This window comes from Petaurus breviceps, unplaced genomic scaffold, assembly GCF_028583685.1.
Source record: "Petaurus breviceps papuanus isolate PSGF00001 unplaced genomic scaffold, PetGlider_PUasm1.0 90845, whole genome shotgun sequence".
Classification (NCBI taxonomy): domain Eukaryota; kingdom Metazoa; phylum Chordata; class Mammalia; order Diprotodontia; family Petauridae; genus Petaurus; species Petaurus breviceps.
The window spans coordinates 25,353,523-25,368,336 of NW_027187359.1; the positions used below are offsets into that span (position 1 = coordinate 25,353,523).

Here is a 14,814-nt window from a genome sequence, read left to right on the forward strand (position 1 = left end):
AACACTGCAAGCAACCAGAAGCACCAGAGATCAAGAATAAAAGATGTCATCAAGGAATTGTATGACAAGAAGAGAAGATGTATTTCCTGAAGAAGGTGTCACAAAAAGCTGAGTTTTTAAGAGAACTAAGGAATTCAGTAGGAAGAGGTAAGAGAGAGCATTTTAGGCCTGGAAGTAAGGGGGAAGAGGTGATGGTGGAGACATGGAATTTCTGTCCAGGGAAAAGCAAATTGGCCAGTTTGGCTGGAACATAGTGACATGGAATGATTGGAAATATATGTTGGAGCCAGATTGTGAATGGTTCTAAGTGGCAAAGTTTATATTAATAGTCCTAAAAGCATTAGGGAGCCACTAAAGCTTCTTGTGAGCAGGATCAAAAGTTGCAAAAAAAAAAAAAAAGCAGTTTTAGCGTTGACAAAGGAAAAACTTTTTTTTTTTTGGCCTTTTTTTGGAGGGCAGTTGGGGTTAAGTAACTTGCCCAGGGTTACACGGCTAGTTTGTGTGTGTGTGTGTGTGTGTGTGTGTGTGTGTGTGTGTGTGTGTGTGTGAGTGAATGTTAAGTGTCTGGGGCCAGAACCGAACTCAGGTCCTCCTGACTCCGGGGCCAGCAGTTTGCTCACTGTGCCACCTAGCCACCCCAGGAAAAAATTTCTAACAAATAGAACTATTGAAAATTTGAGTAGGCTACATCTAGAGGTGGCTTGAACTCCCCAATTGGATAGCGAGGTTCCCCTTACTGAAGATTTTCATGCTCAGGCTTAATAAGTTGTATATTGTCATGGGGATTACTTTTTGAGTTTGGGTTAAACTAAGTGCTCCCTAAGCTCCCTTTCAACTTTGAAATTCTATCATTACTCATGATCATTGGTATCATCCCCATAGCGGCTGAACATTTGACACCAATCTTAAAACAGTTTGAACGTACCACATGAAATGCAGATATACAAAGATGAAGAAGGTTGGGTTATGTGTTTTATGCCTGTAGGTTGCTAAATAATGTCATCTGTTAGAAATGAAGTCTGTTGGGAAAGAAGGAAAACTAGACTGGGGTAGGAAATATGAGATTTATTCCTAAATCCTACTCAATTGATTGTGTTGTCTTAGATGTGTTACTTGGGCTTTGTGTATATACATTTGCTCATCTGAGCTTGTGTGGTACTCCCCATATATTTCATTCCATCTTCCACCTCCCTGTCTTTGAATAGACTGTCCTCTGCCTAGAGTGCTCTATTTTTTCATCCACTCATCTTTCTCCTACTGAGGCTTAGTTCAATTGCCACTTCCTACAAGATGCCTTTTCTCATTTTCCTGGTTATTAGTGCTCTTCAACCCACCAAAATTAGCAATTATAATAACAGAAATTTAAATAGTATCTTAAGGCCTGCAAAGCATCTTGCATACATCTCATTTATTTTTTGTTGACCATTCTACATTACTGTCCTCCCCTCCTCCATTTAAGCTCCAATTCTTCTTTTTTCTTTGTATCCCTAGCTTAGTGCTAGTAGGTACTTAATAAATGTTTGTTGAATTAGATTTAAATCTGGAGGATTTTGGACTGTCTTGTCCCTGGGCTCACTTTCTAACTCAAAATCCATTAAATATGCATAAGAATAAAGAGCTTTATTATAATATGGACTTCTATATAATTTGTGCAGAACTTAGGAAAAGATGGATGCATCTTAGACCCCATGCCAAAGGAGAATAATGATACAGTGGAAAGAACATTTTATTTGGAGTGAGAGGTCCTGGGTTAAAATTCTATCTCTCACACTACCTGTATGACCTTAGGCAAATCACTTCACTTCCCTGAGCCTCCATTTCCTCATCTATGAAATGAAGGGGTTGGATGGGATCTCTGAGATCAGTTCCATCTCAATAGAGATGGTCCTACTAGATATCCCTGATAATTGACACTTTTTCACTTATAAGATTACAAGTGTCCTCATAGGACTTTGGAAGGAGGGATTCAGAAGTCAGAGAACCTTAATTACTCGCCATCCCCTTTCTGATACTGCCACTATAGTGATTTTGTTTATGCTGTTTCCTATGCCTCAGATGAACTACATAGCTTTCTACCTTTCTTCCCTTCCCCTCACACAAAAAAAAGCCCCAAAAGAAAAAACAAAACCAGAAAAGTCACCTCTTTGTGTTGAAATCCATTTAGTGCATCAAGACCCAATTCAAGTGTCTCTTCTTCCATGAAGCCTCCTGGAAATGACCTCACCCTCAAATTTCTTGCATTGCTTCGTCTTTGCCTAGTACTTTCTTTTGTATTTTTCATATTATGTCATCACTTAACCTTTGTATATTCTGCTTTGTATTACAGTAATTTGTATGTATATTTGTAGATTGTGAACTCCTTAAGAGCAGGGATTATATTTTAACTTGTGTGTTTACTGTACCAGGTCATAGTACTGTGCTGTTTTAAAAAAAAAAAAAAGAAAGAGAAACTTGTTGAATTGAATTAGCACTTTTCTCAAAATAGACTTGTTTTTATTGTTATCATTGTTGGAAGAGCCTCTGTCCTGGAGATCAGAGAATTTTAATACTTTTGTATTTAAGACTCCAATTATAAATAGGAAGTATATTTTTTCTAGTTTGTGAATCTTTAAATTGCCTGAAATTACTTAGCATTACGGTAGTAGGTCTGTTAGAAATAGGCCTCAGACTTCATGTTCCATACAAGTCAGCACAGCTGTAAGATTTTTGATTGGACCAAAAATATTTTGGAATTTGGGGCCTATTTTATTGTACATTGTGCTCACTTGGTGCTATTATAGGAAAAATTTATAGAGTTAGCCTTTTTGGTATTGAAAATGTGGCAAAATGTGTTTAAAACAAAAATTGTGTCCTCATGCAAAGAATTTTTTCTTGTTAAAAATAGAATATTATGTTTTCTATAAAAGGTATAAAATATGCCTAGTAATGTCACTTTTGGATGGGAAAAGAGTCATGGTTTATTATGCCTTGGATATCATCATTTGTCTATAATTAAAAGAAAAAAAACTTTCATTTTATCTTCTGATGGCTCAGAGGCAAGATCCAAGTATTTAGGTGGATGGGTCAATAACATTTTGTGGAGTGTTTCCAAAGAATGGAATTTTATATATAGGAGGAAAGGTGAGAGAATTACAAAGGAGTAGAAGAATCAGAAAGTTATATCTCTTAATGGGGAGATAGAACTGATTTTACAAAAACACAGGTACAGTAAAAAGGGACCAATTTATGTGGCTGTGTAGCTGGCTATTATTTTATTCTGTTCCTTAGAATAAACTTTTATAGTTGGAGGGGACCTCATAGATCATCTAGTTCACACCAAGTTTTGCCCAAAGTGTCACAACTAGTCACTAGCCTACTCAGGACTCAAATTCCAGTCATTTCTCTTTCTACTATACTGCATTGCCCTAATGGATTAATTTGAAAGGGTTTGGGGGTGGTGAAATGGGTGGGTGTTAGCTTAACCTATTTTAGGAAGACAAAAAGGTCTCTCAGGAATGACAGTTCTAAGGTAAGGAACTGCAGTTCTTATCTCTCCTCTAATTCCCTTTTAGTCTCAGACTGAAGTGAGAACCTGTCCTATTCCAAAGGAACCTTTCTTTCCATCTGTGCCCTCTGTTCCATTCCATCCATCTGATCTCTTCTAGCACCTTCTGCTATCAAACATTCTTAAAACATTCAGGAGTTGCAAAGGCCCATGTTCCACCAACATTCATGGCAGCAAAAAATGAAATAGAAAAGGCTTCACAAAATGAAATATGTTACATAGTAGGTATGAAGAGGCTGCAATGTATAACCAATATAAAATTTCAAAGAACAGGAGCAAAAAATGCCATCAAGGAATTGTTTTGATAGGAAGAGAGAGATGAACTGATCTGGGGGCAAAAGTGGAATGACCACTGGTGCCCTTGTGATATCAAGAAAAAAGTTAAAAAGGATTTAGCATGTTGGGTATATTCCCTTTTGTGAGATATGGGAGAATATTTAGAGTTGCACAGAATTGTCAAGCTTAGATTGGTTGTGATCTTGTCAGACTAAACCTCCAAATTGATCATCAGAGGATGGGTTCATTTGCTTATTTGTGGTCAGCACTCTTTCTGTCAGTTCTGTGTCTTCAGATAATTTAGTAGTGTTTAAAAACTTATACACAGTTCATTTAGATGTTTTATTAAATTTTCATTTGGATCAACATTTGGACAGCTTTAACTTAATAATAAGTTGAATCTTGCTAAGTTGGATGTTCCTGAGTAGAATTTCAGATTTGGAAGAGGAAACATTTTGAAGGACAGAGGATTTCATAGGGAAGCAAACTTAGTTGACAGCTATAGGTCTGGTATGAATGCTATGCAGGTTAGTGGAGCTGGGGAAGAATTTCACCTACCCTGTTTTTACCAAGAGTAGGTGTTCTTTATCTGGGGTACATGAACTTAAAAAAACTAAATAACTGTATTTCATCATAATAGGTTTCCTTTGTGGTCCTGTGTATTTTATTTTATACATTAAAACCATTATTCTGAGAAGGGGTCCATATGTGTCACCAGGCTGCCAAAGTGGCCCGTGACACAAAGTATGAGAACCTCTGCATTGGAGCCTGACTACCTAGAGTAGCAACATTTTTCTTTTCCAATCATAGGAAAGAGCCTTTTATATTTCACATGAATGTTCAACAGACCATAATAAGACCTCTAAGCTGAAGACCCTAGTTCAAATCTTTGTGTAGATATAAAATAATTGATAGGTTCAGACTTTCACTTGTATTTTACTGATAAAAAAAAAAAGAATCTTTTTACTCTGATGTCCTATTCTAGTAGGTTCAACCAGAGCAGGAATGATTTCAAATACAAAACTGATTTTCTCAAACCAGCACTGAATCAGGCTAAGTGCTGAGGGGATTTTCACTAGAAGATTGGTCACAGTGAAAATAGAGGAAACATTAGAGACCAGCTAGCTTGATTCCCTTATTTTGTAAAAGAAGAAACTGAGGTCCTTGAGAGGTGTCTTAAATGAGGTCACAAAGGTAGTAAGCAAAGGTAGAATTTAAACCTAGTTTCTCTGATTCCAGTCTGTGTTCTTTCCACTGTACCATGCTGCCTCTATCAGTTGTTTACTGGGATATATAATTCAGGGTTTTTTATGTGTTTTTGTTGTTGTTTTGTGTGATTTTTTTTGTTCATTACAACTTAACAAACAAATATAAATTTTAAAATGGCACAGTCCTGTTTTGCCTCCGTCACCTATGAATTAAAGAAAAAGTAGGTAGAAGATACTATGAATCTAAATAATAAAGACTATGATAATTAGCATTTATGTAGCACTTTAATTATATACATATTAACTCACATAACCATTCTATGGGAAAGGGAATAGAGGGACAGGAAGGGGAAGGAACAAGCATTTATTATGTGCCAAGCACGGTGCTAAGCATTTTATAAATGTTATCTCATTTGATGTATTATCTTATCAATGTGGGTGCTTCCTCCAAAGAAGAACATGGCAGTCCATCTAAACCGTCACATCTTGTGCAACTCTTATCCACGATCTTTCATAAATCTATCATAAGAGAGCCTTCATCAAGATATTTTTGATATTTTATGGATTCCATCAGCCGAACATAGAGTAAGCTATTTTATAATGCACTTTAAATTGGATAAATTCAGTTGACCAACTGTTAAATGGTTTACTGATATCCCATGTTAACATAATGAATTCAAATAAATACAAGTTTTAGTAACTGAACAGGATTTGTAATCGCTTTTATCCTTTAGCTTATTTATAATAACTTGTCTTATGAGTACCAGACTCACACTTTGAGGGTCTATTTCCAAAAGTGTTGTAGCACAGACTCTACAACTGGATGAAGCACAGGAACAGGGCTGCATTAAATCATTGCATGCCACTGTGAGGGTATATACAACTGTCTGTGGATCAAGGCCGTCATATGACTGAGAAATAACTTTCTATATTTAATCATTTACTCCAGTTACTATTTTGGCATTAAACTATTATCTCTTACACCTTGGAGAACTGATGCAGTTATTCAGAAATGTAATTTCATGTTCTTAATTATATAATCATATATTCGGTCTCAAAAATAGAGATTTATAAATATTTTCATAATAAACCCTTTGTTGCATCTATGACAATTGGAGCCATCACATAAGGAACTCTACCAACAGAGTTCTGAATGTGCTAAGTAAAGAGGTATAAATAGCTCTGAATAAAAGCTAAGAAGAATAAGAGACCAAGCCTTTGCAGAGGTGATCTGTGCTGGCACAAAAAAAAAATTTTGAAGGTATCGAATCAATTTTCAATACACAGAGTGTCCCAAAATACTTAATAGATTTATTGACTGGGGAGGTTTCCAGTTGATTTGAAAAAATCATAAACTTTATCCCACCCAAAAATGGTAACCAAGAAAATATCTATAATTATTGACCTATAGGTCAATTCTACTGACTTTCTTATCTTTTCAAAAAAAATTTTGAGAATAATCTACTCGTGCATCAAGAACAACCTTGATGAAGGTTTGAGAAAAGAACAAACATGGCTTTGTAGACAAATATTAATAGTCATACAATTGCCTGAAAGATACAGAAGATAACACAATCTCGCTGTTTGTTGTTTAGTGACTACAAAAGTATGTTAATTCAGAAGAGCAAAATGGAACTTTAAAAGTTTTCCTCCAGCTAGGATCTACCACACATATATCAAAATTGTGGAACATTTAAAATAAATTATTTTGTTCAGCAACTATGATTGTCACTATCAATGAGGTATTAAACATAAGAGTTAACAGCACAGAGGGGCAGGTAGATAGCACAGTGGATAGAGCTACTGGGCTGGAGTCAGGAAGACCTAAGCTCAAATTTAGCCTCAGACAGTAGCTATGTGATGCTGGACAAGTCACTTAACTCTATTTGCCTTAAGTTTCCTTATCTGTAAAATAAGCTGGAGAAGGAAATGTCAAACCACTCCAGTATTTTTGACAAGAAAACCCCAAATGGGGTCACAGTCAGACACAACTGAAATGACTGAACAGCAAACTGCACAAAGATGTTTGCCACTATCATAGAAACCATCCATTGCAGAGACCAAATGGAAAAGTACTATTCTCTATAGATGGTAAGGTCCTATTGATGTTTTTATTTGCAAGTGATGTGACAGTGTGCTAACTGCAACAAGCCTCAAATTTTGCAACATTTCCTAAATGAGATCTATAACCATCTAAAATAATTTGGCCTATCAATAAAGGTAAACTCAAATAGCTAAAGAATGCCTGTTATCTAGATTAGGATAGGTAGTTGGGTAGACAAGCCACATTGTTAGTTCATCATCTTAAACACTAAAGACAAATGAACCATAATTGAACAGAATGAGAAAAACAGACTAGATAGCCTTTAGGAAAACATAATGTTTTTAATTAAGCTTCTTTGTGAAACAAAATCCATTCTTCAGGAGATGCTGTATAGCTACCAGTGATTAGATATCACAGGTTCCAAAAAATTAAAGGTGTGATTCACCCAATTTGCCACTACTATGTGTGAGACACTGTGCTGAACACTAAAGATACAAAGACAAAAATAAAACATTACCTGCCTTCAAGATTACCTTTTATTTGGGGAGACAGTATGCACAGATATACATATATACAGATGTGTATGTGTATAGTTTTATACATACACACATATATTAAATACAAGATAATTTGAGGGAGGAGTCACTAGCAGTTGGGGAGGGTGTTAAGAAAGGTCTCATGTAGAATGTAGCTTTTGAGCTGAGCTTTAAAGGAAGTTAGGGACTCTAAGAAGCAGAGGTAAGAAAGGAGTGAATTCCAAATATAGTGGACTGCATATGCAAAGGCATAGAGACAGAAAATACCATTGTGTGTAAGAAACAGCAAATTGCCCTTCTGGCCAGTTTGGCTGAACCAAAGAACATATGCAAGGAAGTTAGATATTGAGGTAATTCAGAGCCAAGTTGCAAAGGGCCTTAAATGTTTTTAAAAATCCACAAAATAGCAAAAAATCTTCATGAAGAGTCTCCTATGAATGACTTACAAAAGATAATGGGTAAGAGTTACACAGGATGAGAAGGTTCATATGGATTGCCATTTTCTTCTTTGGAGGGAGCATCCACATTGGCGAGATAGTATATCAAATGAGATAGTATTTATATTTAGCACAGTGCCTGGCATGTAGTAGGTACTTATTAAATGCTTCTTCCCTCTATTCCCTTCACCATAGGAGAGTTAAAATTGTTGACATATGTAAAGCACTTTGGAAAAGTTTGTCTGCCATCATTATCTCCGTTTCCTAAGCATTGGAGATAATATTGTAGCCAAGGAAGCCTTCTGTCTTGAAAGGGAGAACCAGCTGGCCGTCTGTGACCTCTGGATTAACAGAGTTGGCAGTAGACTACACAGTAAACTTTGTGGAATTCTATGATCTAAAAGCCAAAGCAAGATTTAATATTTCCTGATACACCTAATTGCATTTTTGAACCCTGGTATTGTTAATAAATATAGAACAATACCTTGATTTGCCTAAGTGGTATTTGTTTCCTAGTAATTTTGTTGAATTCTGAGGCTTTAAATCCCAGTTTGAACAACTGTTTCAAATGTTAGAATTAAGCATTGGAGCACCGTAACCTTTCACCTAAATTCCCAGTTCTTATGTGTCAGTGTCTCATTTTATAACTGTTTTTAGTCCATAATGGAAGACTCATTTACAGAGTTGACCCAGAGTACTTCTTCCTTAACTAAGTCTAAAAAAAGAAAAAGTAGAAAATTTTATAAGAATAAGTAAGTGTCACCATAAGATAGATGCCAGTAGCAAGCGAATAGGAAACATAACTGGCAGTTCCTGTATAAGGCTCAGTCATTCTACCCTGAATCATTTTAGGTTGTATCTTTTTTTTTTCTAACCTGCCATTAATTTTTTAGCATTGTTATAATTTACATTTCCTAAAAATAATCTTCCTCATTTCCCTTTCAGTTTTTTTCAGTCCCACAAAATCTTGTAAATTTCCCCTTATCCAACACCTTCAGATGGTTGTTCAAATTCTTATTCACTCAGCCCCCTTTTGGAGAGTATCAGACCAATTAAATCAGTGTCATGAAGAAATTGATGTCCGTGATAACTTGGATATGCTAAATGATAGCTTTGAATCAATTAAAAAAATTTGAAAGGTATTTTTTCTAACATGTTTTTTTTCTCTTTTATAATATATGGGTGAACAGTAAGACTCAGATAATTTATGCCTACTGTCATAGCTTGTGGAAATATTGATATAATACAAAACAATATGTTCCCTTTTGCCTTTTTAAGTAATGTTAGAGAAAATTTATATAATGAGTTTATAATGCAAAGATATTAGTAGCCTGTTCCTAGGAAATATTCAAATTCCCTTCGGTTCTTAATTAGCCAAATTGCACAACTGGAAAATAAAGATAAGTTGCACTATACCACTGCTGTAATCTGAATGCTCTAAAGGAAAGGTTTAGAAGGTGAGAAAAAGACAAACATTAACGTGCTTTAGTAATTCAGCAACTGCCCTTTAATCTGTAAGGTATGTATTATTTTAATAAAGTTCACCATAATAAAATAAATCCAAAATAAATATAATTAATTTTAAATGGGAAATAAAATTTCATATATTAAGATTATTTTCCTACTTTAAACTCTGTTTTTAAAAAAATAAATAGAGCCATCTGATAACAAATTCAGGGGTGAGTGAGGACAAGTTGGTAAAACTGGGTCCCCCAGTACAGTCTCACTGGTCCCCCAGAACCTGAAGCAGTTGAGACTTTAGGCACCCCTTCTCCTCTAAAAAAAGTGCTTTCACAACATAACTGGATATTTTGGGCACAGTTTTCCCCCACAGTTATAGAAACATGCTTGGCTCTTCCTACTGATGGACATTTGCAATTTACTATATTTAGAATTTTTTAAAATTGTTTCTGAACTCAAACACTAAATAAAATGGCAGTTCCATATGTGTTCATGTGTATATATGTGTGTAGACATACATAAAACAGAGGATTTTACATAAAATTTCAAATCCTTATTATATATATAGCTTTCATTTCTTTTTAAACATAGAATTTCAGCATAAAACTTTCAAAACTGCCCTGCAGAGTCCATGGCTTTTTTTGCTTTCATTCTATTTGCTTGTGTAAATGTGTGTATATGTGTGTGTATGTGTATGTGTATATATATATATATATGTGTGTGTGTATGTGTTTATATATGTATGTATATGTGTGTTTATATATGTGTATATATATATATATATTTAAAAGATGTTTGTGTTTCTCTTTTTTTTTTTAGTACTCTATCCTTATATACTTATAGTACTCCTCCCACATGCCATTCCCAAATTGGAAAGGAAAAAAAAGTTCTCTAACAAATATGAATAGTAAAGCAAAACAAATTCCCGTAAGGGCCATAGGATTGATTATATGTCCAGTGATATGTATATCATATTTTGCATTTTGAGTCTGTCACCATTCCGTCAGTCATGAGCAGAATGTTTCTAAGATAGCATTTGTTCATGACATCTTTCAGAGATCTTTCAAAGTTTTTTCTTTGTAATGTGTTTATTGTTCTCAGTCTGTTTAGTCTGTATCAGTTTATACAAATCTTATCAGGTTTTTCCAAAACCACCCCTCTCCTCATTTATTATTCTTCTACTTCCTCTCCTCCCCAGCCACCTGGGGTTTGACTTCATCATTGAACTGAAACTGCCCTCTCCAGTATTACAAATAATCTCTCTTAATTGATGACTCTGACCCTTCTTGACCTTTCAGCACAGTCTACCACTGTAGATCACCTTTAACTGTATACTCTCCTCTTTGTAGATTTTCAAGACATGGTTCCTGATTTTCCTCTTGTCTGCCTGACCACATCTTAGCATCCTTTGCTGGTTCTTCATCCATGTTATAATGCTCTCTAACTTTAGATGTCCTCCAAGGCTGCAGCCTATACCCCCTTCTCAGTTTACTCCATGCTATTTCACTTGGTGATCTTATCAGCTCCCATGGGTTCGGTTAGCATCCTTATGTAAGAAATATTAAGAAGACCAGTTTAGCTTGACTAAAGAGTACATGAAATGTGTACAAGAGATATACAATAATGCTGAAACCAGGTTGTGAAAGTTTTAAATCCTAAAAATAGAAGATTGTATATGATCCTAAAGCAAATGGGGGCCATTGAAGTTTAATGATCAGGGGAATGGCATGGTTAGATCTGTGCTTTAGGAATATCATTTTAGCAGCTGCTCTAGGACTCAGTTTTGATGACTTCTTCAGAACATTTTTAAACTCTTAAGTCTATGATCCTATGTGCCTAATTCCATGCTATTGGAAATAATTTTTACCTGGTGAATCTTATCTGAACTTTTTTGGATTTAATCTTTTTTAAAATTATACTTGTTTTGTAAACAATGCCATTCAGAAGCCAGCTCTTAAAATATGTTTTAGACAAGTGATTGAATACAGAATTTTAGATCTTGTGTGCTATCAACTTTTGGCATTTCTTCTTGATGTCTGGATTTCTTATTATTGAAGATTTTTTTCTCCGTTTTTACCTGCCCTCTCCCAGTCTCTCCTGGATTTTGATTTCCCTTCTTTTGGGGGGAGGGGTTGCACTAATGATTCCTTTCTACTGGTTTCTTATTTTTTTTTTGTTTTTTTTCCTTCTCTCTGCTTGAATAATTACTCTGTTATCCATCATTCTCAATTGATGCTTGCAACAAATACAGATGGCAAACAACTTTCATTCTTAAGAATCCTTAACTGTTAAACTGAATTTTTATTACATATTTTTAAGTAGTAACTTTACATTTCTATTTTTACTTTAAATTGCTTAGTGTACATCTCATTTGATACTCATAGCAGGTCTGTGTTATTACACTATAAGAATTATTATATTTGTTTTATAAAAAAAATTGATGCCACAGAGGTTTTGACTTGCTCAGAGCCAAACATCTAGGAAGTCGCAAAGTCAGAACTTAACTGAGGTATTCCAGTGCTAAGTTTTATTATTTTGTATACTTTACTTTCAAATTACATTTTTCAGGGCAGCAAGGTGGCACAGTGAATGGAGTACCGGCCCAGGAGTCAGGAGGACCTGAGTTCAAATTTGAACTCAGACACTTGACACATTTACTAACTGTGTGACCTTGGTCAATTCACTTAACCCCAAATGTCCTGCCTTCCCCCCTCAAAAAAAAATTACATTTTGCTCCAGATAATTAATTGAAACAGTACTGTATTATTTAATGTAATTAAAGTTGAAAGTTTCCATTTAAATATCTCAGTGAGCTGCAATTATTTGTATTTTCAGAAACTGAACTAATTAGAAGCTTAAGCATGTTCATATTCCAGCTTCCAAGGCTAGAATTGTGTCAGACAAATAATTAAATAACCTCTTGTTCTGTATTTAGAGACGCAGCTTCCACAGTCTTCTTTGACATGGCCTTATAACCCACATTCTCATATGCTAGGAGTGATATTGACTCTGATTTCATGGTCTAAATTTATTCCTTTTCAGGAAATGAATGGAGTGCTGAAGAACATGCTCTCAGATTGGTTTTCTACAGGATTTTTAAACCTGGAGCGTGTTACCTGGCACTCACCTTGTGAAGTGCTACAAAAAGTCAGTGAGTAAGTATCAAGAATTCCTGCTACATTGATTAAATTCAGATAAATGTAAAAAACTAGCTTCAGAGTATATATTTCTGTACTATGCCCAGAATGACTGTGTATGTAATGTAAATACTGAGGTAATGTGAAATGAAAAGAGGAGGCTAATCAGTAGATACGAATTCATTAAATATACATATATGAGTGTGGGTATATACATGTATATATAGAGAAATATATGTGTGAGAGAGATTGTGTATATGTATGTAAATATTTAAAGCCTAAAATGATCACTTTTTAATGTCTTTTTAAGAAAGGAGCACTATTTTATAAAATCTGTAAGTATTCATTGAATTGAACTTATACAGGGTATCCCAAAAGTCTTAGTGAAGTTAAAACTTCACTATTGTATATATACAATATATATTGGTTCTCAAAATGAAATTTCATGTAATTATTGCTACAATTTTCCTCTTACCCAAAATTATGTATAATTTTGTTATACTGAAATGTATTAAAATACAATTGTTGTCAGTTTAAACTGAATATCGAATTTTGTTAATTGTTAAATCTGGAATGAACCTGAGAGATCATCTAGTCCAGTGTTCTGAAATAAAGCCAGTGAGAATTCTACCCAGAGAAAAATTAAAGGATTGAAAGATGAATGACCATAGTATTAAAAAAATAAACTCCAAAATATAATAATGCAAAGGGGAAAAAAGGATTATGGTAGTTATAGTTAAGGCTATCTATAGTGAATCCTAAGAACTATACTAACCAAAAATGCTAACTGCCCATATTCCAGAAAGTAAAGTCAGTCTGAATGAAGCCCAGATAAGACTAAAGGAAATAAAAAGATAAACAGCCAAAGCATTAGAAGTTAGCTCTAAAATAGATTTTACTACAAAGGGAAAGAAAGAATTTGTTGATTACTATATTTGAATAGATTTCTATATTGAAACATGCTACATTGAATTTTTCTCAGATTATCACATTTTAATCTTAACTTTTACTATATTAAGTTTTATTGTATAACTTAAAAGATTTTAAAGAGGTTTTTTTTGGAGGGGCTGGTTGGGTGGAGAGATGCAGGCTTTGATATGTGGTTTCATTGATGTGAGCAACTTCTATTGAGGAAAGTCTCTAGTTACTGATAATGAGCAACTACTCTGTAACTCCCCGTTTTAGAAGGGCCTGCTGAACTCAAAGGTTAAATGACGTCCAGGTTCACAGTCAGTGTGTGGCAAAGGAAAGTCTTGACCCAGCTCTAAAACTGGCCCTGGGATCCCTTATCCCTTTCTGCCTCCCAGAATATCACTGTATTATGTAATCATAATAACATGTAACATATAATAATTATAACTCATCATCCGTAGTATAGCTAGAATTTCAAATGCTTTGTTTGAATTTCTGTATGCCAGATAGAGGTAGGGTGTCCATCAACTAAAACTCTCTTTTTAAGTTAGTTAGGGGGCGGCTAGGTGGCTCAGTAATATTGGTTCTGGCCTCAGATACTTAACACCCACACCAAAAAAAAAAAAAAACTGGATGTGTAATCTTGGGTAAATTACTTAACCCCAATTGCTTATAAAAAAAAAAAAAGTTTGTTTTTTGCTGACTTAGCTGTATGCAAAAATCTTTAACTATTATTTTGCCATCTAAAAATTTTCTCTGCAGGTGTGAGGCTGTGCATCCTGTCAAAAATTGGATGGACATGAAGCGACGTGTTAGTTCATACAGAAGATGCTTTTTTTTTTCTCACTGTTCAACACCCGGGGAACCACTGATAGTTTTGCATGTGGCATTAACCAATGAGATCTCCAACAATATCCAGGTATCCTTTCTGACAATATTCAACATAAAATAAGCACCACCAAATATTCTAGATCCTCAAGTTTCTGAACAACTCTATTCCCTAATCTAGGCTTGCCCTTTTCTACTTCTTTACCTTTGAATGTCATTCCCCTCTTTTTCCTTCGTACCCTGGCTCACCTATGCATATTGGCATCCTTTCCCTCCTTTATGTTCCACTTCAGGTGTTGCTTTCTCCAAAGAGCTTTCTCTGACCCCCACAGTGAGAAATTATTTTTTTTTTGTTTTAATCTTGAAAAGTCCTTTTATAGACTTCTGTATCATTCTAAACTTTCATCATAATCATTTGTATAGCTCCTATT

General features: G+C 34.8%; 1 protein-coding gene across 1 annotated transcript in view; it reads left to right on the top strand.

The window, feature by feature from the left end:
* Positions 1-14,814, top strand: part of MLYCD (malonyl-CoA decarboxylase) — a 33,531-nt gene that overhangs the window by 6,345 nt on the left and 12,372 nt on the right. The window contains exons 2-3 of the mRNA XM_069072250.1: positions 12,549-12,661; positions 14,318-14,474. Of these exons, the coding sequence (XP_068928351.1) occupies positions 12,549-12,661; positions 14,318-14,474 (270 nt within the window). The remainder of the gene's footprint in view (positions 1-12,548; positions 12,662-14,317; positions 14,475-14,814) is intronic.